This window comes from Pagrus pagrus, assembly GCF_965226575.1.
Source record: "Pagrus pagrus genome assembly, chromosome: 11".
NCBI classification, from domain to species: Eukaryota; Metazoa; Chordata; class Actinopteri; order Spariformes; family Sparidae; genus Pagrus; species Pagrus pagrus.
The window spans coordinates 18,712,239-18,739,470 of record NC_140195.1 but is presented as its reverse complement, the minus strand read 5'-3'; the positions used below and the strand labels follow the sequence as shown (position 1 = coordinate 18,739,470).

The window sequence follows — 27,232 nt, the reverse complement described above, 5'->3', positions numbered from 1 at the left end:
CCACCAGAGGGAACTAATGCTCAAGATTAAACCCCTTTCAGTAGCACTACCCAGGGCGTGTTCCTCAGGCTCCGTGTCTGCTCAGGACTTTTATTTTACCTCAAAAACCACAAGGATGTATCTTCATTTATGCTGGTGCCAAGATGTAGAAGTAATCAAATTAAAACGAGATCTGAGATAAGGGCTTTAAATGGCAGGAAAAAGTCAAAGTTTAGGGCCTTTTGCAGATTATTCCATGTATAAGGTGCACTGTAACAGAATGACTTAACTATTGTGAGCGACCACCAAGATTATATGAGCCTGGAGTTAAAAGGGATGCGATACAGAGGTGGGAAGATTTTACTTTTACCGCCTTAATTTTAATACAAATATGTGTACTCTCTCCTCCTTACCTCGTCAAAACATGCATGTTACTTTAGTTTTAATGCATCTGAGGTAAAAAATAGTTTATTTACACTTGATTTACACTACAAAATGTCGGTAATTGATTCCTGGGAATGAGACTCAACAGTCAACTATCTCTCTGGTGTGTTTACAAACAGCTCAGACATTTTAACAGTTTAATAGTCTTTGATTTGTATTAATATGATTTGAGGGTTCAGCTAGCTTTTGCACAGAAATGGTGGGTAGAAATGTCTTTTAGAGGGATACGTTTTCCTTTTTATACTTATCTGAGTACTTTTCAGATCCTGTACTTTCTTATCTTTACTTCTCCTTTTACCAGCCTTTTTTGACATGTATCTGTACTTCTACTTGAGTAAAGAAAGTGTTTACTTTTGCCACCTCTGGATATACACTGAAAGCATCGGTATTATGCTAATGTCAAGTGAAGAAAAACAAGAACAGACAGAAGTTATACCCCATCTCATCATCCTTTATTTTGTTACGAGCAAGCATCAACTTCACTACAATTTGCCTTTCAATTGGTAGAAAAGTGAGAGCAGCTCCAACAAGAACAAAGGAAGCATTCAACCGTTCTGAAAACATTGTCACCTTCGATTTTGAGCAAATTTTCAAAATAAAACAAAAAACAAAACGAAAAAAAAAGAAATATCCGGACGTGTGAAACATGACAATCTGAGAATCAGTAGTGTATCACGTCTCCTTTCTCGCTCCATTTTCACAAAACCCACATGGAACGTACACAAAGTTGTGGTTCATGCAAAGTAAATTCCCCTTACATCTTAGTGTTATTACAGTATGGCTGCGTTTCAGTTTGTTAGGCAGTGACATTCAATTCAACCAACTTACACTTCGCTCAGGGGCTGATCGGAAAGCGTTAAACCCAGAAAACTGGAGATGGTGGAGTCACTGTGGAGACCAGACTCAAGAGTCAGTGTGCACATATCAGTGACCCATGGTACTGTACTTTTAAATCGTAGATGAAACGTGGACATCAAGTGTTTGACATAATGAAACCGAGAGGCTTCGAACTGCTTCTTGTGAATTTCATGCTGCCCTCAAAATCATTTCTCAACAACTCAGGCGATAGGACACAGTTCAAAATTACCTTCCACTATACACAAATAGGTGAATTAACAGTATACCCATGTATGCTGCCAAAGCAATTTCATAATGTACTGTACATATTTTTAAAGGTGGATTCCGTCAATGATTTAGTACAATATCTATAGAAGATACAATATGGATCTACTTCCTCTACACATCAACATGGACACATGACATCTATGTAAAACGTTTTTTCACTTTTAATAAAACTAGCGGTGGACTATTTATACAACAAACTGAAAGAAAATAGAATCCCCCAGCGGTGTAAGAAATCTAGCGTTAATTAAACAAATACAAATAAAAAACAAACAATTGCCACAAATAAAAAGAGCACGGATGAGTGTTTTTGTTAGACCTGCTAAACTGCGCTATGATCGGAAAAAGGCACTCCCATCTCAGCCGGCTCAGACCTGGCCCCCTTTTTTAAAAAGTCCAAGTCATCATAGAGGGGAGACTCTCACTACATTTCCACCACAGACCTCTTAAAAAATTATAAATTAAGCGAACCTAAGAGACACAACTGTGCGACTCAAACCCTAGAAAGTAGCCTGGAAACTGTCTCCAAAAAGAGCCTTGAATGTGTTGTCTGAATTTTGGCCTCTGAAAATCGACTCGCATGCAAAAACTCCAACATTTCTAATCCTGAAACATTCTGTTCAAGCCCCCAAAATCTGATCTGCTTTCGTTAATGCAGGTTTGGGAAATGTTACCCGAAAACATGAGATAGAGAAAACACTACATAGTTAAGTGTGAAGGTACATTTTGTGTCTGGTTTTTGTGAAAGATATATACAACAGCGATGGACAACAGTGTCTGAGAGAAGATAAGAGGTTGGACACATTTTCCCAATCAATTGTATAAGCTTTATACTAACACCAGAAGGAAAATAAGTTTACCAAATGTAAACAAATATCTTAGAACAACTCTACAGTATAGTTCCATGTACAATAAAATCTAGTGATCTACTGCAAAAAAATATTTCATTTTTAAGATTCAAACAAGAAGAAGATTCATTTTCAAAGTGTTTTCTTATGGTAAACTATGCAGTCTGCTTATTTCGCAATAGGAAACCAGTTTAAAAATGCATCTAAAATATGCTTCATCATTTCAGGTTAAATAGCCGTGCCACTGTAAATAAACTTGCAACAAAGCAATCCTGAAAAAGTACTTTCATTTCACTTCCCTCCCCCAAAACAATGCCGGAAACTGCACAATTCAACCAGGCCGCGCTAAAGCTCTGTCTGTCATAAATCTGCTCTCACAGTAGTCTGAAGGGTTGATTCCTTCCTACCTCTGTCAGCACAGCAGGACCGTGATACGGACGAAAGGCTTTTAAAGCTGCTGAGGAAATCTCTCGACTTGTCCAAACACACTGGCAGAAATGTTAGTACCCATATTTCCAGATCGACAGCACTACAGTACCTGCTGGCCTGGTGTTTGTACCGTTCCACTCGAATTTGTACATTAGCATTTCTCTGAGTATGATTACCCTGAACAAAAAGAAAATCCCCTCTGTACAACAGTGAGATCTATTGGGAATGAAATACACTGACGCCTGGAGTAGAGCGTTGCCACCTGTGCAAGCAAAGCAAAGCATGTATGAAGCTGAAACCATCGACCAGTCCTGTCTACGAGAAAGCAACAGAAATGATTTTCTTCTTTGCGAAAAAAAAAAGAAAGAAGACAAAATGGACACCATTTTGTTGTGGAAACCTCCGCGTAACAGTCCTGGGTTTCTCTTCGTGAAGCAGACATTTTTGTACAAGCATGATGGAACAGCTTTTTGCTGAGATTTTAGCGACATGCTACAGCCTCTGTGACACAAATATTCTACATTACATACTGCGTCGTTTTTAGATATTGGACCCCATTGAGTAGGCCTTCACTAACACATCGACTAATTACATGGTTTCTTTATATTTACAAAATCTTTAAAAAGCAATTTATTTCTCTACACATATGACTTCTCAAATATCCTCATGCACTAAAAGAAGGAGAAAAAAAAAAGAAAATGCGGTCTACTTGTTAAAAGCGTTGTTTCGTTTCACTGTGGACTACAAGTCAAGAGAACTCAAGTCAAAGCTATACGTGTGTTTAGCGGCAAACAAATCTAAAAGCGTTACGCAAAGAAGAATATACATTAGGGGAAACAAAATTCTCCATTTGAAAGCCTTACGTCTGAGAGAAAACAGAAAGTGCAGGGTTGGCTTCCTCACACAATTCAAAAACAAAATGTAGGCCAAGTTTTCCTGGGAATTAAAATAAATAAAAAAATAAACAGTAAAAATCAGCAATCCGGTGATGACTACACTACACTGAGTACCACCACTAAGATAACGACAGGAAAACCTTGACCATATATACGCTGAAGGGAATTTTTCTTTTTTGTATTTTTTTCTTTTTTACATCATGGCTCCTTGGACATGAAACTGAAGGGGTGGGAGTGTGTGGAACAGTGAGTGTGAGTCGGTGATGTGTGTGCGTGAGCTTGTGTTGTTATGCCTGTGTTTCTGTGTGTGTGTTGTGTTCTAGTAGGTGAGGGTGGAGTCGTCCCACTCCAGCTGCTGCTGTCTGCTGGCCCCCTGCTGGTCCTCCGGCTCGCCGCCCTCCTCGTCTTCGCTGCTCTCTGACTCAGCACTCGTGATGTCATCTTCCTCCTCTCCGTCCTCGCTCTCCTCCTCCTCTTCCTCCTCTTCCTCGCTGCTGTGCTGGTCCTCGTAAGTCTGCATTAAGAGACAGAGGGGGAGGGTTGTTTGTGAAGAGCCACTTTCTCAACTGCTCCTGCATGTGTTAGAGCTTCATCAGTTCTTAAACAGATACTGACTGACTTTGTCTTCAGTAACACGGCTATCTCAACATCCTGCTTCAATTGTGTCTTGGACACAGAGCTCCACTTGTGTTTAAGGTCTTGCAGGATAAGGTTTTGACACGTGTGTGTGTGTCTTGACTTTCACTGGTCAGAAACACACCTTTTTCTTCCAGTGCAATCATGTTGTGGCGATGTGATCGTATTATGTTAATTATTCTCCTAATCTCTGTTGTCAAGGGCTGCAACATCCCTGGTGAACTTTTTCCATGTCATTCCCGACCCTCTCCTTCCACATTTCTTGTCATCTCTCTACTATGAGCTGTCTAATAAAGGCTCAAATGTCCTAAATACTGAATGCAAAACTATGGAACATAATCCACTGCTTAGATTAGTATATGGGATTTTTCATCATTTTGCCTTTAAGGCAAATCAAATCAAGTTTATTTATATTGCAGCTTTAAAAACAACCAGAGTTGACCAAATAGTGCCAATTGGTTAATAGCAAAAAGGCACAAATTGTGGTTCAACAGAGGAATAGAAACAATAGTGCAATAATGCAACCCAATTTTAAAAATATGTGCAGAAAACAAAATAAAGCTTGTAAGAACAGTTTATTTAAATGTAATGCTATAAATACTAAAACTAATAAGAGCATCAAAGGCTTTTGAAAACATGCAAGTCTTGAGTTTTTCCACAAAAGTATCTTTAATTGAAAGCAGAAGGCTAAACTTTCACTGCAAAGGCACAATCTCCCTTACTCACTAGCCTTATCGTGGATCAGAAAATATCTCTATTAATACTGTGCCACTGGTTTAAACTGTATAGGCCAGCCTAATTGGTAGGACCTCAGCCCAATGTAATTTGAACTTCAATACTGGAAAATCATGTAACATGATGACAGTGAAGTACACACATCTCACTCATTTTAACCACCCCGACTGGTTTGTGATGCTGAAGGACAAAAGAAACAAAAGGTCGAAACCCTGAATTCGGCTCTTCTGGGTGCTCACTGAACGCTCTTTGTATTTCACTTCTTATTATTTACTGTGGTTGAACAACATTCCCCACACCAGAATTTAATTTGGACCAGTCGATGTGATGCTCTTTTCTGCTGCAAAGCATGATGTGATTTAGGCAGACAGTTTAAACACTGCAGCAGCAGGACTTTCAGCAATTCTTTACATCAAAAGATGGTAGTTAACAAAGTCACTTAACGCCTTAAAATCTGCTTTTTAGTGACCGTCAGTGGTCTAACCTCTCACCTTGCTGCGGTCGTGTACAGGTCACTTCAGGACACTGTTACATCACTGTTGGGTGTGGTCACAGGTGCAATGGAGCACACTTCAAACCACACCTAACAGAGATGAAACAGACCTGAAACTTTGAACTAGAGAGGGAGGCAGAACACCGTCTTTCAACCTGGTGTTAAGTTACTCTTTAATTTAAGATGCTGGTTGCTGGGCTGTTGTGATCATCAGCTATGAGCAAAGTCAGAATGATAAATAAGTTGCAAGCCCACACAATAACATATATTTATAAGCCTGCCTACAAGCTGACTCATTAAATATAAAATGTCACTTTGGAGTTTTGGAAGACAAAAGGCGCAGCCTGAAAAACAAAAACACCCTTTAAATCTGCACGAGACCACCTGGTTGCAAAAAAGTAATCTAAATATTGAAATATGAATCTTTTATTCTAATTAGGGAGGCAAAACATCTCCCTAACATCTTCATCTACAACAAAGTCTCTCCTCTGTCCCCACAGGGCTGTCAATCATCAGCGCTCAGATAAAACTAGGCCACAGTCACATCACACAGTATTAGCAGGTGAAAATCTGTCAAAGCTGCAACTCGGCCACATTTTGTTGAGAAGCGAAATTCTGTTTGTCAGCTTTTCACCGGCTAATCATGAGAAAAAGTAATTTTGCCTCTCCCTCGCGTGTGTTTTTACCTCCATGGGGTTGACAGTGATGGTGAGAGCTGAGTCATCCCAGTCCATCTCGTTCTCCTTGCCGCTCTCCTGGTCTCTCATGGTGCGCTGATGTGCAGCCCGGATGCGGAACACGCCCAGGATGATCATAAACACCAGGAAGCTGACACACACCACGATAACGATGGTGGCTGCGCTGGGAACCACTGCCAGGAAGCAAACACACAAATTAATTAATAAACATGAAATGACAGATAAGACGTAAACTATGTTCGATTTGCCCAGTGGCACATAAAAACTGCTACAGCTTTATATGGTGAGACACAGCCTCCGATGTCTGAGGGCGTTTCAAGGACTTTAGTCTCAAGGTGTGCCAGCGCTGATGTTAATGTCTTCTTCGTAAACTGCAGATGAATGCTTACAGCAGCTCTAGGTGTGTGTCTTTCTTTAAATAGCGTTGCCTGTCTCCCGCTAACCTGCTCTACTTTACCCCATATTAGCAGTGAAGGGCTTCTCTTGTGCGGTGGCAGGCTTAGCGAGCCTGACAGCATGGAGGATTACTGAAGCTGGGAAATAAAAGGTTGTGCACAGACCACCGCCTGTACAGATGTCACAGACAGCACTCAAGTGTAATCCCTAAACTTGAGCCATTAAAAAAAAAAAAAAAAGGGCAAACAACCAGTGGTTCATATGTGGCCTAATTCTGGTTAATAGACTGTAATCCATCCCAAGCATTGCTTGCAGTATTTTTTCGACAGCAACAACAATTAAGCAGATTACTGGTTTGATTATGATGTTTGATATTAATTTAAATGTTTGAGTAAAATGCTGCAGTTGGGGGAGGTTTCAGTAGGTGGTTATTCATCATGTGATTGAAAAGTATTTATCATGATGCCTGAAATTTAGATTTTTATGCAAGCTGGAAATGATCTCTACATGTCAGTGTTGCACCAGAATGAGTTTGAAACTGAAATGCATTCTCTGTTTTTGTGTCTTTAACATGATGAAAATGACTTACTTTGACGATTATACAAGACATCTTTCAGTAAAAGTATCTATGAGCTGCAGAGTCTTGTCTTTGCATAACACAAAGGACAAAAGAAAAAAACATTCTCAACTGTTTTTTAAACACTTTCACATGATAAGACCACATGTTGCCGTACCTGAGGCCTGGTGAGCGTTGACCAGGTTGTGACCAGACAGATCCACAGAGGCATGATGCACGGGGTTAATGAAGTTGGGCTGCACCATTGCATTGTTGGCATGCTCCACGGGATTGGCTGTGTGGATTACATTCACCTAAAGAGAATGAAACCAGAAACACACATGTATACAGTCACAAAATTCTTCCCATTTTAAACACACAAACGCTTCAGTAACTTTAGGGCACTTTGTGAACTCCTTGTTGTGAATGTGTCACCGTAAGGTGTTCAGTCATACCTCAACCTTGAAGTCGTTACTGATGTAGCGACCGTTGAGTTCAGAGCAGACCAGTTTGAATTTCCTGTCAAAGAGAGCCTCTGTGTGCCAGTTCTTGTAACGGATAAGATGCAGGACCTGCTCGTAGTTGGCCATGGTGTTCACACCTGAAACAAAGGGGGGCTTGTGTCAAAATCTGATCAACAATCAGTTGTGTTAAAAAATGTCTCCATATTAGAGGAAAACAGAAATATTGTGGAACAAAATGTTTGTAAAAATGTATGGTTTTAGGATGACTTGGAACTCCTAAAAAAATATTTTTAACTTGAGAGACACTAGATTTGTTAACTCTGACTTCAAATCACTCTGTTGTACATGTGCATCATCAAATGTCTCCAACCAGAAACCACTGCTATGTGCTAGTTTCGACATTTCTGTGGACCGTACCGCTGATGACGAGGCCCAGGTTGGAGGAGCTCATCTCCAGGCCGTGCTGCTGCAGCTGGGACATGTCCACCTCTAGACTCTCGTGCTCCCCGTCCAGCTCGTCTCCCACCACAGTCACTTCACATGTGTCCAGGTTGTGCATGATCTCTTCTGACACCACTGTCTCTTGGACTGAATGAACAATGAACAGAAAGATTTAGAATGAAGAGATGTAGGGATCTCTTCTATACAGCTCAGGAACTCATGTACAACTAAAGGTATTTTAATTAATTCATTATGTTAATTGACTATATTTTAAAAACCCAGCTGAGGCAGCCTGTCTTCCATTTTGCTTATGAAACAAATTAATAATTTATGCACACTCAGTTGCCCCTCCTGACCCTGTAGAAGCTGTTATTAAGTGATTCTTAGTCATCTGCTCTGACATCTCATTTGTTGATAGTGGAAGGTGGGGCAGGGTAATGCAGGTAATAGCAACAGATCTCTGAAAGCCCTTTTGTCCCATATGGCTGGCTGCTCACCACAGGACATCGAATCTTCCTGTATCTGTGTCAACCTCAGTGCTTGTCTATTGTCTCTCGTCGTCTTAGCTCGTATACAGGCCTAACAGATGGCACGGCTGGACACTGACCCCTCCCATAAAGTAGTAAACAACTTATCTCTGTTCTCCCTCCCTCTCTGTCCAATCCCGTCGGCCTCCGGGCGTAATCCTCACCATCAACAGCTACAGTACATCTACACAGCTATTAACTGTACATCACGGTGCCTGCAGATCCAGGCAGTGGCTAAGGTCATTTAACCAAGGCAACGGATGGGGCGTCACTTTGTGTCACACTGCCTCAGGAAGGACAGGACTAAGATTACATATGTGGCAGTGTTAAAGGAGAAATTCAGTGTGTGTTACTCTGAGGACGAGCAGACTGTAAAGCGGACAACAAAAATAATCCATTGAAAAATAGGTTAGCAATATCTACAAATTCCCTATGACATAATCTGGGGTTAACGTCGGGGTCATATGTGCATGTCTCTTACCCGTGGGGTCATCGTCAGCTCCCTCTGCAGCTTCAGACTCAGTGTCTGCCTCGACCTCGCGGGTGATGGTGCTCACGATGCGGAGCTCGGGGAACAGCGTCACACCTTCCTGGCTCTCGAATTCGGCAGCACTGCGAGCAAAGTGGTCGATGCCGCTCAGGCTAATCTTGGGCTCCTCAGGCTGCAGCACCATCACATAACCTTCAGCATCAGGCACAGTAACGCAGGACTCCTCGTTGAAGCATCTGGAAGGAGATTTATGTTTGGTTACATGGAAAATTCTTTTCATCATCTTTTGATGCAGGTTCTTACTCTACTGTTAAACACATGAGGGGAACTTTGAATTCCACCTGCCTCCATAATTTAGAGGCAGGGTGATGGGAAAAGATGAAAAATCAAGTGAAAAGATTTGAGCCACCTGGACTTCAACAATGTTATGAAAGGGAAAAGAAACGGGGGAATTAAGGGGTCGACACCCACATTTTTACTATTGTAGATTACCACTAAATATCACTAAAACTAGTCTATGAGGAAGGGCTGAGGAACAATTTTTGAAATCATATTCAGGAGTAATTTTGTGCAATATGACGTGTTCCATTTCGTGTTCATTACAGAACAATTTTGGTTTCCAACAAGTATGAAAACAAGATAATTGAGATAAAAGGATTATTGTGCCGCATTCCCTTTTGCAATGATGCTCTCGTTTTTGTCTCTTGTTATAAATCCAGTGCACCCTTTGCCTTTACAGCGGTGCACTTTTGCTCCCTCCCAAAAAAGCCCAAACCAATTCTCAGCCAGGCTGCAGCAGGTTAAGTTCAGCTCATTGTGGTCAAGTGAGCGGTCTTTAGCGTCCACACCCAGTCAAAACAGCTGCTGCTTGTATTTTTTTCCCATGTCTATTTGTGCTGTTATGTACTGGTGTTTGAACATATTACAGCAATCTTTTCTGACGTTTTATATACCAAGTCAAAACAATATTGTAATAACATAATATACATTAATTATGGCTTTATAAATATTGTATTATACATTACTATTAAAAGGTATTACATTTTTGTTTTTCAGTTGAATTAGATTTAAAGTTCAAAGAAATCCATTATTAAAGATCTCTTTGTAAGTTCAATAAAGGTATGATATTTCCAAAGTCAATGAGTAATCATGTTAAGTAATCTTGATCTTTGTATTCACCAGAATAATTGTGATCATGATTTGTAAACAAACTGACTTCATGATGGGGAGGATAAGCTTACAAGGTTTCACTGTGCCTGCGGCTCCACATATAAAATACTATTACAGTGCTTCCCTCAACTTTTAATCTGAGGGAATAAATGTTCTAATGGCACCAAAAGCAGAAAAGCTGCCTTTGTATGTGAAAAGTGGTTGTATAAGGAAAATTCATGATTTGGTCTACCCAATAAAACGTGTTTATGTGGATTTGTGCATATGCAAATGCAAGAACAAATGTTAAACTGCAACACTAACTGGAGCTGATCTTAGAGAAGGCTCAGCAGAAACTGGAGTATTAATATATTCTTTTCATACATCATGTGCAAATGTAGTTCTCTTTTGTTCTTCACATTTGGGTCTCTGAATACATCGTTGTTATATAAAAATCTACATCAAAGAGAACTTAAAAACAAAAATACAGAACCTTACAGCTCCTCTGCCTCTGTCATTCTCAAACCCCAAAACCTTTCATGTTTACTCTCTTTGTTATGGAAATCAGGTACGACTACTGACCTCAACAAACCTTCCTCACACTTCAAGTAGAAAGACGAACCCTCTCTGAATGTTTAATAGGCACAGAATGTTGAACATTTCACAAGCGTTTGGTGGCTGCTGACTGACAGATGAGGTGACAGGATAGAGACCGAGGGGTATTTTTGGCTTTTGTTACTTACTTGACGGTGGTGGAGATGCGAAGGTGCCTGATACCAGGGGTCGGGAACTGGCGGGAGTTCAAGTAGGAGATGTGCTGCATGACCTTGTCAAAGGCATCAATGTCGTCGCCCTCCACGGTCAGAGAGGACTGGTTGGGGTTGAACTCCACCTGAAGAAAGAAATCAAGGAGACACAAAATGTGTTTCTGTCAGACTGATATGACTGATAAGCTGTTTATAAAATGCATGACAAGTTACATTAAGTTTGTATGGGTCACATACAAAACACTCAAACCCATAGACCACGGAAATGTGTAAATGTTATTCATTTAGTTGAAATTTTTGGTAGATATATTTACTGCAGGTCAGGATGTCTCCAAACACTTACATTTAATACTTTTAATTACATTTTTAACCAAATTTAAGACCAATTTTTCAACAAATTTCTTTCATATTGATGCAGTGCAGGTAGTATAAAGGTAAGTAGTATATATGTTGTCCTGAGAAGAGGCAGGTTTAATGTATGAATATGGTAATGACTAATGTTATTCTACATTTTTCCAACAGGTCAGTGCAGGTATAAAGTAAAAAGACAGTATTAGGTTTAAAGATTTGTAACATCAGAAATGGGGACTTCCACAACAGAAAGCTTGAAACATCTTGACAAAAAGAAATTTAAAGATGAATGAATGAAATTACCAGTAGATAAAGTGTTTTGTGGCAATTGAGACACAGATTCAAATTTAAGGTCTTTTCAATTCTACAATTTATAAAATTGAATTTAAGACACTTAAAGACTTATGAAGGACATGTAGACACCCTGCAACTTTTTTTCTTGACTTGAATAAGTTAAGCGTTGCAAGATTAATCTGACGGGTTGAAAGTTGATGATGGAAAATTTACGGTTTCTAATATTCCTCAAATTTTTGTGAAATACTGAATATTCCCAAGTCTTTAAGCATTTACAAAATGTCAAAATCTCCGTTTGTTGAACTGATCACAATTCACACATCAATGCAACATGTGAAAGGAGCTGAAAGAACACTATGTTTCCTCTTATCACAATCATGAATGATTAGGAACAACTTTGTTAGACCGGGTTCTTGATGCACAAATATATTCAAATCCAGCATGACTCAGCTTGAGTGTGTTTTGTGTCTCTCAAACATTTTGTCCTCCTCACCTTGACAGCTGAAGCTACCTCCTCTGGTAGCTGCACGTCCAGGCCTTCCTTGCAGGTGTACAAACAGTCGATCACCTTCTTGTTCTCCAGCTTGCCAGAGCGGATCATCAGCCCCGCAAGGTTCCCCCGGAAAAACTGAGCCATTCGAGCATTTCCGCCTGGGTGCGTCAGGATGGAGATGAGGGGGAGAAAACAACAACACATACACACACATAAAAAAAAGCAGTTACTCAAGAGTACATTCCACAGACTTCACCTTTTCTGGGCTGGAGATTAAAGCATGCCGTCTCAATGTGCAAAGTTGGCGTGAATGGCGTTCATGCAAGTTAGTATGTATGCCCTTACAAGGCCTGAGGCCCAGTGAGGGAGACGGGAGGATGATGGATGAGCTTACAGACGCCTTAGAAACATGCAACATCTGCATTTACAAAGTGAACCACTGCCTTAATGTGGAAAAATTACAGAAAATAAAAGAAAAAACAAGAAAGGGATTAGCTGAGATAAATGTAAATTAATCCCCTTAAGTCACCTTATTTTCACAAACTTCTGGAACCATCTTGATGCTCAAAATGATTAGAAATTTGCCTTGATTGTCAAAACAACTGAATATTTCAGTATTGCTGTGAGGTGAATCAATCCTGCCTAATGAGAAGGGAAACAATGTGTTGCGTCTTCCTGCTGAACCATAATGAGCATTCGTCTGTGCTGCTGCAGAGTCAGACACAAACCTGGACCTGCACATCTCAAGGTCCCATGGTCATCCAGTGATGTCTATGAGTCTGTGTGTGTGTGTGTGTGTGTGTGTGTGTGTGTGTGTGTGTGTGTGTGTGCGTGTGCTGCAGTAGCTTTGTTATCTGATCTGGAGGAGCTACTGCCTCTGACCCAAAGGTCATGGTCTGAAAGAAGAGCCTCCACGGCCAAAATGCTGCAGCCACGTCTGGAGTTTGTGCTCATTATATGTCTATTTCTGCTCTGCTTGTGTGAAAAACAACTGCCTGGCTGCTGCAGTGAGAGGAGTGTATAAATGGGGAATGAAGAAAACACAAAAAATAATGCAAAATCACACCAGTTTCACCCACACTGCATCATGCCCCAAACAGTAATGACAAAAATAAATCTTTCTGCATCTAGAATGTATCTGAATCATTCTAGTCAAAATGGTATGAGGATGCAGTTAGCGTGGTGGGACAGTGTGGACACATGGACATATCTGAGGAGTAAGGGAAAGATTTGAGCAACCTGAGGTGGGCTCAGAGACTGACTCAGTGTCATTGTCATGTCCTGAGTTGTCTGTAGAGGACAGAAACAAGAGAGCAGGGAGAGACAGGGAGGAAGGTTGAGGATCTGCAGTAGAGATTCAGAGGCTACATACGAGGATTTGGTGCATCATTTCAGAATCTAAGAAAGAGTTAATAAAATAGCGTGCGCCCTATAATTATCAGGTAGCATTAGAGTATCTTTTTACCGTTTTATCCAGAAAAATAGCTAGAATTTGCAGAGACATTTTAACCCTAAGTAAGACAGATTTTTTCTTTGCAATGTATCTGTTCTTCAGACTTATTACTCAATCAACACATATGGTCACACAAGAGAATTATGGTTCCTTTAATGTATTGAAGAGTTTACCTTGCCAACAGGCTCCGATGGTGAGCTGAGTTTCAATCTTGGAGGCGTGCAGTGGGTAGTCCTCTGTGACCAGGAAGGGCTCGAAGGTAGTGCCATCGACAAACATAGACACGGTGGGGAACTCCACATTCAGCACATAGTGATGCCACTCTTTGTCACACACCTGCAAAGAACAAAACAGAGGGGATGAAAGGCTGGAAATGGGCCTGTGAAAATTACATAGTACCACTGTAACTAACTTTACTCTTGATTAAATATCATTCTCTAAAGTTGCACAAAGCGCGGCAGCTGACCTGGTCGAGTTTCCAGTGAAACTCGGCTGGTTTGTAGTTCTCTGCCTCAGATGGATCCTGGCGGAGAAGAAGGATCAGCCTGCAGTTGTGGACGTAGAGCGAGTAGTGGTGTCTGTTCATCTCTGCAGAATAGAACAGAGTGGAGATCAAGATATGAAACTGTAACTCTCAATTTTCAATGGCGATTATTTTGTGATTTACTGACACAAGATTGAAAAGAAGACATTTACTAGTATTTAAATATACTCTATAGTGCTGAATTTTCTAAGGAGCCATTGAGAAGCATAACAATCTTGTGTTGCCTAAAGTACTATTATATTTCCAACTGACAACTACACAAAAGAGGGCAGTAAATAACTAGTAAACAAAGTACATTTCAAGTACAAGCCTGCAGCCAGGTGCTTAATGATTACACAGATAACAGCTGAAATATATAACCACCAGGACTTGATAACTATTTTATCCATGGCATTTCTTGTTCTTATTATTTACAAACATGCCTTAACAGGTTCTCACAACATCAGAAAGTAACAGTTTGAAACCAGTTCCACAACCAATTCCTTTTAACACATGTATTGTTCTCTAAACTGGAAATGCAACTGTAACTTATTTACTTTGGAGGAAGCTGTCAAAAACAACAGACATCAAAGAGTCAGTCTGCACATGTAATCTCTGTACCAAACACCAACTGGCTGTTGATACTTGGAAAGATTCAAAGATTTACTTGAGAGTTTTTCTCAAAATGTAATCATAGACTCGGCCTGTAACAATATATAACAATAATCTACCATATGATTTTTTTTTTTTTTTTTAGGTTTAGATCATTTAAATAGACTGTGAAGAAATCCTTGAACAGACACTTAACACTTCATCTTCCTACCATTTAATTAACAACAAAATCGACAGGCCAGCCTTTAAAGAACACAAATAGGATTCGTGACTCTGGTCTGGTTATAATTTTGGAAAATCTAGAAGAAATGTAGAAGAAATTAACCAAATGTGAGACATGAATCTGTGCTGAATGGAGGTCATGACTGGAGCTGAGATCACGGGTATGGGAGCTTCCTGTCCAGGCCACAGCCGTTCTGATGTAATCCTTCTTATATAAGCAGTCGGAACGAAGCTGATGAGCTGCCTCTCGCTGGCCATGGCAGAGACTTTACAGTCAATAAGATCAAGGAGCTTGTGACCACATGCAAAATCATAAAACTAGTGACAAAAATGGAAATGTCAGCGAGCACTCAACAGAGGTAAGAAAGAAAATATAGAAGGAAGTGTGTTTCCATGTGTCCAGCTGAGCGACAACGCTGATTATCGCCTGAAGGTTTTTTTTAAATCAGAGACAAATTTTCAGACACCATATGCAGTAATAATGAGTAATGTTATGCTACATAGATGGCAAAAGAGTTGTATGCAGGTTTTTCTCTCCTTCAATAGACAACAGATACTGTTTTTTAATGTAAAACAAGGCACTGAAATTTTCAAATAACTGAGTCTGTGTTAAGTCACAGGCATACTCACTCAAGTTCAGCTTTTCACTTAAAACCTGAACTGTACAGGCCTTTTGTTCAGCAGATTTCTACAAATATGACTGATGTAAACAACATCCGAAACAACAATTTCTACTAAACTTTCAACTAATGTTGTTGTCATACAGCAGTCTCTATTACAAGTAGACGATTTATATTATGGAGGTTTGGATTGGATTATAATAATTATGTTTAGTGTACGTTTCTATACACAACTACTCACAAACCAATTAACCTGATAAAACAAACAAAAAGTCAAACTGTCCTTGGGGGACGTTACCTGTCTTGTCAGAGTTGCAGAGGATAGTCTCCTTCTCATGGGCCCCGGGGCCATGTCTCATCCACACAGAGATGGTGAAGGGCTCCTTCAGGCTGGTGCTCACCATGCCATCAGGAACCTTGATGGCCTGGGTGCCATTGAACTCAAACACCTGGTCGCTGTCGTGTCCATTGTCAGTGGGCAGTCCGACTGTCCAGTTGGCGGAGCTGCTGGGTGCAGGCAGGAGCTCCACGGTGCCCGAGCTAGCTCCTAAATAAGCAATCAAAGTGGATAAAGGCAATTATAGTGGGCACTTAATTGAATTTCTTTCCAAACAATGCACTACTGACAATAACCATTTAGTGGAGCAGTTACTTACCACACAGCTTGTGCAGAGACTTCTCCGAGTAGGTATCACGGTCGCACCCCTTCCCAATATGGTTGGTTTCCAGCTCAACACTGGCTCGGATGGACGTGATTGGCTCGTCGCAGGTCTCCAAGTGCATGCTGGGGAAAAGGGCCAGGCTACCTGTGCCAGGCTCATATTCAATCCGCTTATTGAAGCCTGAAAGACGAAGCGAGAGGGAGGGAGGAAAGAGTGAAAAGATCTCCTTCAGCACAGCAGAGATAACATGTGAGCAGGCAATATAGGGGCTGTCAATAGTGATTACTCATTAAGAACTACTTTCAAGCACGATAAAAGGCCTTGTGGCTTCAAGGAGTTAAATATCCTTATTTTACAATGGCAGCCTGTGTGTACTGTGCGTCGGTGGGCTACTTTTGTTCAACACAGAGGCACACCTGTATGGTGATGGTTGGCGAGCTACAGCTAGTAGAGGAGAGCTTTGATACCTTGCCAGCTGGGTTTGCAGGTGGGCTTGACGCTGATCTTGACCAGAACGTCCTCAGAGGCGCGATTCTTTCCACAGTCGTAGGCGGTCACTGTCAGCTTGTACATGCGCTCTTTGCCATAGCTCAGCTTCTCCGTGTTCTTGATGAAACCTGAGCCAAGAAAGGAAAAAGAAGTGGGTGCCAAGGCAGCTCTTTGTTTAATTTCAAAGCAGCAGATGTGCTAGGAAATTAAAAAAAAAACATTGAGTATTTTGAAATATTAAAAGAAGTTGCCAAATAGAAATCTTTGCCTGAGAGTGCTTCACTGTCACGCTGAACAAAAACCATAATTTATTGATTGATGTCTGTTCGGGCCACATCATAATATTTTGATTTATTTTTGCTCAAGATGCTACAAGAGTTGATTACCAAGTTAATATGTATATAAAGTTTGATTAGCAGGCAATCATAAAAAGAAAGTGATAGAGTTTGTTTGATCAGATCCCATGGTTAGTGGTCACAGTTAAGCACCTTCACCAATATTATTTATCCTCAGACTGATTGTTCCTCCTCACATTATCACCTGAACCAGTTGTCGTATCAGCTGAGCCTGGATATCTGATGTCTTTTTTACTTGATCTTTAATTTTGTTTTGCAAGACACAAAGACAATAATCCTCACAGTCCGACACAAATGACCAACTTGGGTGACATTTCAAGGAGACCGCCATCGCCCTAAAGGCAACAACCTGTGGAGAATTGTAATGAGTCTTCTTCCTGCACCGTTGTTTACACAGATCAATAGACAATGTGATGTGAGTCAATAAATGTGTGGGTCTTGGCATGTGTTGCAGCTTTTGCCCCCCGGCAGGCACCAAGACGAGGCTGCTCGGAGTCAATCCTTACCATCTTTGTCAATGGTGAAGGGCACGTCAGGGGTGACGATCTCATAGTTGCAGATTTGGCTGAACTGGAAGGAGCAGTCAGCGTCCACCGCCTCCACCTTCAAGATGCTGTCATATTTCTTTCCCTCGATGACGGTGGCTTTATAGGACTTCTCCTTGAAGACTGGTGAATACTCATTGATGTCGTTCACCTGGATGTGCACAGTGGCCCTGATAGAGACAAAATATTGTATTGTCACACTTCTGAACAGAATTTTGTTCATTTGAGCCAGAACAAGGAAAAAATCCTTCAAAAGCTTCTGATTCCTGGTCTGTTTCATGTTCACACTGCCTTATTACAAATAAACAGTGGACTAAACAAGTCATAATGACAGTTGCTGATCAATCTTGATTTAATCTAACTGTTTTAGCCGTTTACCTCATATGACAATGGACAAAAAGGTTGCAATTTATGCCATGATACTACAGGGATCCTGACCCTGTGTGGCCACTATGTCAGCGTCAAAACTCAAACTCAACACACCTCTGTTTGAATTCATTTTCTCTCATGTCCTGATATAAATTCATGTTTGCATAGTTCACACATTATCTTAGATTATCACTTATGACATCCCCACTTGACAGTTCCCACAATCAGAAGAAGGATTTAATAATAGTCTATTTGTTGAATTCCTGGTAAAATCACATATCTACCATCACACAGTCCTGTGACTACTGTGGTTGGTCTTCACATCAAAACAAACAGCCAAATGCTACAGAGCTCATATGAAACACAGCAAACAGGTGTGAAAGCAACCTAAATTAATTTACATAAATATGAGGGCAGGCTTTAATCTTATGTTAATGAACAGGCAGTATTTATTTTATTATCATTTGCTGTGATGTGAATATATGGATGCAATACTCAACTATGATTGCTTGCACTGCAATCAAATTAAACAGAATCTGGTCAAAACAAAAAAAACACACTTCTGAACTGGCAGAGTCTGACTCACTTGTGGGATTTCTTCATGTTGGCACCATCGGGACCCTCTCCACAGTCATATGCTTGGATGGTGAAGGTGTGCTCCTTCTGCAGCTCGCAGTCCAGCTTGTCCTTGGCCCGGATGACCCCCTCGCCAGTGGACTTGTCCAGGACCACTGCCTCGAAGGGGACATTCTGCCCGTGGATCCTGAAGCCGCAAATCTCACCTGAACACGTCAAGAGCCAAAAGAGAGTTTGCTCAGAATAAGTGACGACAGGCGTGACATTTTTAATTGTACAAATAAAAATAAAAAAATGTTAACAACAAAACCATAAATTCACGCAAAAAAAATAAATTAATTAAAAATTAAAAAAAAGATCAGCCACAGGTTTTGGGTGCCAGGGAGTTGTAGTAGATTGGGGTGGGTGGTGGCTGTGGAGGAAGCCCAAAAAAGCACTGTCATATGGGTGAGTATTTGGGGGAAGGGGGGAGTTGGGAGAGGGTGTGGGACATTTAGTATCATAGAAGACGGAGTGTCTTTTCCAAGCCACTTGAAAACATTGCATCCAGTCATGCAGGCAGAAACCGAAAAGATGTGGACAGGCATTTCACAGGAGTACTTAAAGTATCATAAATCAAAGTCACAAAACCAAGCCCATAAATACAAAGAGAACAGGATTTAAAGTGAAGATCATGTATCTCTGTAATAAGTAAAAATTGCAGCCTATCTTATAATAGAAACAATATTTAACAGAAATTAAAGAAATTAAAGCAAAATTAAATAGAGCATTATAGCATTGTGATAAGTTGATCCAGCACCAATTCATTCATCAAAACCCGAAAAAAGTCAGAGAAAGAAAAGAAAACCTCTCAACACCAGATAATGTTTTTCTTAATTAAAGGAAGTCTTCCTGTGTAATTTTGCCTCTCGCCCAAAACTACTGCAAAATGAATCCAAACAAAATGAAATCATAGAGAGCTACAATAACAGTATTCAAACAAAACAAAACAAAGTACTGGATGAGAACTGGGGTTAGAAATATCAACTTGCTTGACATCCACATCAAATGACAACTGCAGCCATGCTAATGGTGGAGATTAGTGGTGGAGAATTAACTCAACAGATCCACTGAGGCAAAGATGCAACAACAGAAACTTTGCAGCAGAGAGAGTTTGCATTAGTTAACAATCTCAGCAGCTTTCAGTTGAGATTTAAATGTCAGAAAAGTCCACAGGAGTCACTGTACCTGCACAGAGAGGCACCACCAACATGGATGATGCCTTTAATGTTACATTTTCTGAACTTTTATCCTCTTTAAATACCAATTCTAGTGTCAATTTCTCCTCCAATTTCCATGAGGAGGTTGTGAAATCATCTTATGTTTCTTTTTGGTTTGTCAAAAATTGGCTTCTCCTTCTATATTTTTTTAATTGAAATATCTGGATTGAGCAAAATGGCAGCCAAGTGATTTAAAACTCCTGTTTTAAAGCAGCTTTCTCTTTCCTGGTGACAGCTGAAAAACTGTTAGGGTCTGCAAACTGCAATGGATGTCTCATGCACAGATATTTCTAAGTACAGTCAGCCCCACATCACACTTTTCATCCAGCTGTTGGAACTCCAAAGAATTCAGGGTGAGAAGAACATAAAGTCGAGAAAACCGAATGGGGAAATTACAGAGCATGGCGGGAGTTTCTGTGTCAAAGTGTGGATGTTGTTTTTTGCGTTAGTGGGGTTAATAGAAACAACTAAGCACAAGGCAGAAGAAAGAGCCCAAGATCACCTTCTTCAGTGAGGGTCACCTCAAAACTCTCTACAAGGAAGGGAGAAAAGATAAACCCAGATCAGTTAGAAGAAATGTTAAGAATCTCAGAGAAAACACAGAGAGGACAGGAAGGAAACATACTGTCGCTATAAGCTTACAAAATCACCGTCAGAGAAGCTCAGATTCAGTTTCTCATAAGCACAAAGTCTTCTGCCAGTTGAAAGAAAAGAAGGATTAAAACATTTATGAAAAGCCGGTTATGTTGAAGTGTTTGCAGTTTTATTAATGCCTCAGCAAATCCTTTTAGAAGAAACAGCTTGTGAAAATGACAGAATATCAAATGACAACCAACAGAAATCTCACTTTTTAATGTCAGCATGTTTTGGTTGATTCTGGAGAGTCAACATGTTTATCTTACTTCTCCAGACACTGCACACATACTCTCTGGATTCATTCATTCACTCTGACGATAAGATAAAAGGAAATCTTGGGAGAACAAATTAATTAAACGATGGAGTCCTTTTCTGCTAGGCTGTTTGTTTTAAAAGCCCCGTCAGGGCCTCCAGTGGGTTGGACCTGGTCATTTTGTTTTCACCTACTAAATAATTAGAAATGGATTTCACATTAGGAGCTGCTGTTTAGAGCCAGTCATGCAGTGGGAGTTGTGGGCCTCCGTGTTTACCACAGCACTAATGACCAGCTCACACCAGGAATTCCTCAGCTTTTCACTCGTCATGCAGGCCTCTCAGCACGACTCGGGTCAGCCATCACAATGATCGTTACATATATTGATTTTAAAGTCTTGGCCTGCAGTTCTCATTTAACATGTACATAAATTACCATGATTAATAATCTGACAACATTACTTGGCTACTGGGGCAATATCCTGTAAATATACACTGCGTTGCAGTGAGGGCCACATAGTATGTTAAAAAGAAAATCATATTCAGATTACTTTAACTGATAACACAATTGTGATATCATTAGTTAGAATTATCATTTTTACAACACAGTTTTCATTTTCACTGGAAAAAACTATTAAAAAAGGTGCATTGGCTAGGTGTCAAATTCCTACTCCAAACCAACAGGGGGCACTATGTCACCAGACTAAACGTTAACTGCTGCTAACTGATACTGCCAATAGCTAGCTAGCTCTGTTAGCCATGTAGCTGGTGGGCTGGACTGGGAGTTTGGGGGAGTGTTAGTGTTTACACCACTAGTTAAGGAGCTTTGGACTGTGATGGGCTAGGACTAGCTGGTTAGCATGCTAACTTTCGTAAATATCTCTGCAACACAAAACATTGACATCAAAATGTCAAAACTGTTATTTCTCCACTTTGTTGATAATTTAAGTTCATTTTTAGTTGTTTTCAACTAAAATTCTTACGTATTGCACCTTAAAAATCATGATGATGTGACATTTGTTGGAGTCTCTACCAAACAAACATGTTTTCCTACATCTGGAGATCAAGAACTGTAGAACAAGAGAGTACTTTACTATAATGCTGTTCTGTCACCATCACTTTAATCAAAAAATTAAAACAGCTTCTTTTGGATATTGCACTTGGCCAAATTGTAATTTTGATAATATTTTCATTTACTGTTCAGGCCTGGTGGAAGGCACTGTCTAATCTAATGAATCAAACAACCCAGATCTGGAGGGCAAACGCTCCCTGCTTTGTGTTCCTCATTTGTTTTAGAGCACAGTCATCCATGAACACTGTGCTCATTTTCAAGTTTGAACGGGCTTTGGTTTAAACTATCTCAGCTCCATTCGGCCTGACTGAACTCACACAGACATGCACAAACACACAAAAAGAGTCACCCTAACACACACACACACACAGACACACAGACACACACACACAGTGGCTCTTCTCACATGCTAAATATTCACCTAATCACGCTGATCTGACTTGCGATTGGGCCTCTTTGGCCTGTGGGTCAGCTTTACAGTGAACCTTGTTTGTTGGCACAGATGAGCCTGCTAGAAGGAGGCTGGCACGACAGAGCTGGTCACCCCTGCTGCCACGTGAAGCCAGACTGCTTGCTCTGTTCTGTCTCTCGAGAGCTAGTTCACAGGGACATGCAGTCCATTCGCAAAATCAAAAAAGGGAGCCCCAGCCGAAAGAAGTGGGAGCACTGAGCTCGGCTTTCAATTTAAATTACTGTGAAAGGAGGCAAACGCCATGCAAAGGATGGGCATGTTACCCCTCTGAAATGATGGGCCTCTCGCTGAAGTAGTCGACCTTGAAATCTGTGTGCTGCAAGGCCGATCAGCTCTTGCAAAAAAGCAAATCTAACGCGAGTTTGTGTAGAAAATTTCATCTGGCATCCCCTCTGAGAGGCACGTGGACGTTAAAGCCTCACTTGCTAAATCAAGAGACGTAATCTGAGATAAAAATGGCCATATCAAGTGGAGTGAGAGCATCGAGAGAGTGTGTGAAGGGAGCAGCAGACAAAAGATCACAGCTCATGTGATGTGAAATGGTGGGAAATCATTTCCAATGCGGTGGTGCTTTGAATCCTGGCCAAAGTCAATCCTGCTGTGATTAAAAAAACCTCCCCAGAGCTAATGCTGCCTTGGTACATAAAGCTCACTAATTGTGCCTTTCCACAGGGAGGGGGCAAAAAAACCAAAACAAACATGAAAGAGTATTTTGATCTGAATATCAAAAAAGTCAATCTGGAGGATATGGTAGTCAGCTGTATGTCAGTGTGACAGCCATGTCATAAAAATCAATCGAGCCACATAGTACAAAGTTATTCCTTCCTTCACTACCGAGTCAGTGAACATTTGGTTTGTATAAGTGCACATATAATCTCAAATACAATCCACATCACAGAGAGTGTTATAGATAATGAAACAAACTGCGGAAAGAGGAACTTCATGTATTAAACATGAAATGATGAGCTCAACATTTATAAATAATCCATTAGCAAACTGATGTGTATACGTTTAAAGACATGTAATCAATGCCCTTGAAATGTCTTAAAAAACTTACATTATTCATACATGAACTTCTGCATTTAACACCTGTAACACAACCTCAAAGCTTTAATGGAAGTAATAAAAATGTTTTCTCTTTTATTAAGTGTAAAATGAGAGGAGGGCAGAGTGAAGCTGAGGGATTAAAGGAATAGCAGCAGCATCATTAAATCTCCTCTCTCACCTGCGTAGCGTAGAGGAGCATCCTTGTCCAGTGCAATTAGAGGGGGGTCCAGAAGTACTTTGTCATCATTTTCCGTTACGATCCCATGGTACGTCGTCTCGATCCAGGGTTTGTGCTTATTGACTGTGAGGAACACAGAGAGGAAATGTCAGCGTCTACAAAAACACAAATAATTTCTATCCTGAGGTGAGATTTCTTGATAGGCAGCTTGTTTTTCTCTCACCGGCACTAATTAGCAATTCACAGCCTTTATTTCTTTGTTTTTAATAATCAGATTTAATCTGTGTTTTCTCAAATTGCCAGTTTGACTGTTATCTTTCCTCCCGCTGCAGCTTAAGTAATTTTTTAATGAGGTTCTGGGTGCTTTAAATATTTTTAGAAGCACTACACATAATGAAGGCTTCATCTACAACATGAACCACGAGCCAAAGAGGACCAAGAACGTGAAGGGTCTGGTGTTTATGTTTAGTGTCCTCTAGATCCTCCACTGCACATCATTCTCTGTCTTAAATACAGTGTGATAAAGCTATATTGTTTTGATTTTCTTTCAAACTGATTTTATGATAGAACTTTTTACACCAGAACCACAATCCATATCAGTTTATATCACAGTGTATATCACAGGGATCATAAAGGCTCTGTCGATTACTTTCATGCTGGTTTGTGGAGTAGTAGTTGGGCAGTTTTTGTGTGCTAGTCAGCCTGGGAAGCATCCCAGCTGCTGCAGACAGGACTGTGTTGTAGCTAGTAGCTGCAGAAAAAGCTGCAGTGAGTGACATATTTGGGCTATCTTAGAAAACAGCGTTGACGCAGGGGAGATGCAGCTCTCTTACAGCCAATATGCGCTCGCTCCAGAGCAAGAGGGAGAGGATGGCAGTCTGTGCTACTGATCTGCAAAGGTGATGCTAACTCTGGATGACAGGGCACTGTCAGGGACAGAAACTGTGGGAGAGGTAACTAGACCAGGCACATTTTCTCCAACCATTATATATCCTACTTACTCAGTCAAATCTATACATTTTTGAATTATTTTCTTAATGAAAAATAGACTTGTTTTGCTATTTGAAGCTAGTAACTAATGTAGTAAATCCTCTCTGCCCTCACATGAACCCCACTGTCCTTATTCAGAGGGTTACCTTCAATGTAAATGGGAACAGGTCATCCAAGCTTATCCAACTCATTGCTGCGCCAGCCTAAACAATCAACTGCAGCAAATCATCAACCACAGCATTATACACATGTAGCCCAACTGTAATGTGGGAAACTGTGCTGGTTATATAATAATTCATCTGGGGTTAACAATCATCTCTTAAATAATTTATAAAGCATCAGAAATTGCCAGTGGTTATATGGGAGCTTTCATGTGGATTCATGAGGAATATTTCTTGATACAAATGCAAAATGTAAGTTGTCAGCAGCAACAACGCACACATGAAAGATGTAAAAGGGCCTTTTCTATATATTCAAGTGTCTGAGATATGACATTAAACAAAAGGTAATGACGCCACTACAGCAAATGATAGCTAAAGTCTTGTTTAATGTCAGGGCTGCACCCTATTGAAAAAAACTGCATTTGGAATATGCAGGTTTCTGTGATAAATACTGCAATACTGAAAATACAGGAATTTTCACCAGGTAACTTGAATAGCTCAATAGAGGTGCATGTAATGTCACAGTAGGAGGAAGTCACCATGGTTACAACCGCCGAGTGGCAGAAATAAAGTGAAAGCATTGTTTATCGTATATTTATCAAGTGCTGCAATCTCTCACATTCGTTCACACCGAGCTAATTTGCATTACTTTCACTGCAGATACTGCAATGTGACCATTGTGCATGCACACATTTCCCTGTCGATGCTGAAACGATACATTGTGCAGCTCTAGCAACGATCCACTTATTTTGAGTTCGGATTTAGATACCTGAATTGGGATATCTGCCAATATCCATGCTGATACCAATACCAGAGCTCTTTTTTGAAAAACATTATTGTTTTTGTTGTTGTTACGAGTAATATGAGTAAGGTTACATAAAGCTGTAGTAAATCATACAGCACTTCTTAATATAAGGGCAAAAAAATATACAAAAAAGAATTTCAAAGAGTGCAATGGGGAATTGAAAACCACTCAATCAGACTATGTAATCAGGATCTGGCATGGATCAGTGACATCAATCTGATATCTAATCAGTGAATTACGTCAGTATTGACAGAAAAATATATGACTTTTAGCAAACAAGTTTAACATAAATAACACGCCCGATGAGCACTCCCTCCCCTTAATTTTAACGCCGCAGGACAAGTTTCTAAAATAAAGGAGACACCAATGGCATATTATAATGCACCCATGTGCAAATTATACTTCCAATTTATTTAATTTACTTTTTTAGTATAAACTTAGAAGGAGCACTTACATTTGTTGCTGCTAAGAGCACAATACTTTATTCAGAACATACGTTTGATACGTTTATTAAGATACAAAAAAAGATATTCCATAAAAGCTACAGTTACTGTCAGATTTTAGTCTTGTCACACAGGGCAGTACATTAATCCATAATGAAAAACAGGCAGTTACTCAAATATGTATTCTGCCTGTATTTATATTATAATAATGTCATTTGACAAACTCTGAAACAGAAACTGTGGTTAGACAGTTTTTTGACAGTTTTAGCTCACTTGTACTAATGACAAATTCAAAAGCAGGTAAAAAGGTGTTTGAAAGGCAATGTTCACTACTGCCAGCTTCATTACGAACTAAAGCACATCCTCCGGCCCACGTTCATCCAATTACCGCTGCACAATGACACATTCTGAGCAAAACATTTAGCTCAACAAGCAACATTATCTAAATAGACAGTGGATTAATTACTGTGTTTCTGTTGCAAATATTGTTCCATTTGTTGAGGCAGCCAGACAAAAAGGTTTTTTGCATATTTTGCCTGACATTTTATGCATTTTTAAAATGAAAGTACTTTACTTAAGTTACACAGCACGTCCAGAATTAATGGGAATTAAATAATTTTTCCTCCATGAGCCTTTACAGTTAAATCCTAATTGCAATATGTTTTGAATTATGAAATTTAATCCACAGCTGTGTCATGCTGCAGAAAGCCTCAACGTCACACATTCATCGTCTGATAAACAGGAAGACGCCTGATGTTAAATAACGCCGTCTCTGCTACGATTATATTATGAGGTTCAAACAGTAAACAGATAAAAAGAAAACCTACAAAAGCGTAAATAAATGATGAGGATGTTTCAGACGACTTTCAATGTCAGTCTGCCAAATCCAATTTCAGCGAAGCAAATGACTTCCGTTGTGTGTCTTAATTCAGTCACTAATTCAGTTTATGTCATAATTTGGTGTAATTCTAAGTGATTACATGATCAGTGAAAATTAATTACAAGCCACTTGCAGGGGATTGGTATGATGTAGGCACCACAATGAATGAAGAATTACCAACCAAAGTCATTTTTTTTCCAGTGAGAAAAGAACAAAAAATTAAGTAGACCTGTTAGTACGTACAAAGTAAACATGTTCTCATATGCCTTATGGCTTAATAAACTACAATAATTATGCTGGCTGCAGTATTAAATTATGACTTTATTTTACCATCTCTAGTTGTTTTTCCTAAAACATGTCTCAGCAGGAAATATATATGGTCTTATTACATTTAGTGCATCC

The 27,232-nt window shown here is 40.0% G+C and overlaps 1 protein-coding gene across 4 annotated transcripts in view; it reads right to left on the bottom strand.

The window, feature by feature from the left end:
- Positions 1 to 853: 853 nt before the first annotated feature.
- The window catches only part of clstn1 (calsyntenin 1), a 41,277-nt gene continuing 14,898 nt past the window's right edge, over positions 854 to 27,232 (bottom strand). Inside the window, exons 2-19 of one of the 4 annotated variants that reach the window (XM_084366924.1) lie at positions 23,552 to 23,674; positions 20,397 to 20,426; positions 18,646 to 18,841; positions 17,652 to 17,860; positions 16,768 to 16,917; positions 16,295 to 16,480; positions 15,937 to 16,185; positions 14,128 to 14,249; positions 13,835 to 13,997; positions 13,448 to 13,498; positions 12,209 to 12,366; positions 11,047 to 11,195; positions 9,146 to 9,390; positions 8,114 to 8,284; positions 7,688 to 7,833; positions 7,411 to 7,546; positions 6,269 to 6,453; positions 854 to 4,232 (exon numbers count right to left, since the gene is read on the bottom strand). In XM_084366924.1, coding sequence (XP_084223050.1) covers positions 4,038 to 4,232; positions 6,269 to 6,453; positions 7,411 to 7,546; positions 7,688 to 7,833; positions 8,114 to 8,284; positions 9,146 to 9,390; positions 11,047 to 11,195; positions 12,209 to 12,366; positions 13,448 to 13,498; positions 13,835 to 13,997; positions 14,128 to 14,249; positions 15,937 to 16,185; positions 16,295 to 16,480; positions 16,768 to 16,917; positions 17,652 to 17,860; positions 18,646 to 18,841; positions 20,397 to 20,426; positions 23,552 to 23,674 — 2,864 coding nt within the window. In that variant the 3' untranslated portion in view covers positions 854 to 4,037. The remainder of the gene's footprint in view (positions 4,233 to 6,268; positions 6,454 to 7,410; positions 7,547 to 7,687; positions 7,834 to 8,113; positions 8,285 to 9,145; positions 9,391 to 11,046; positions 11,196 to 12,208; positions 12,367 to 13,447; positions 13,499 to 13,834; positions 13,998 to 14,127; positions 14,250 to 15,936; positions 16,186 to 16,294; positions 16,481 to 16,767; positions 16,918 to 17,651; positions 17,861 to 18,645; positions 18,842 to 20,396; positions 20,427 to 23,551; positions 23,675 to 27,232) is intronic. The other 3 variants (XM_084366926.1, XM_084366925.1, XM_084366927.1) reach the window with 3 other exon arrangements.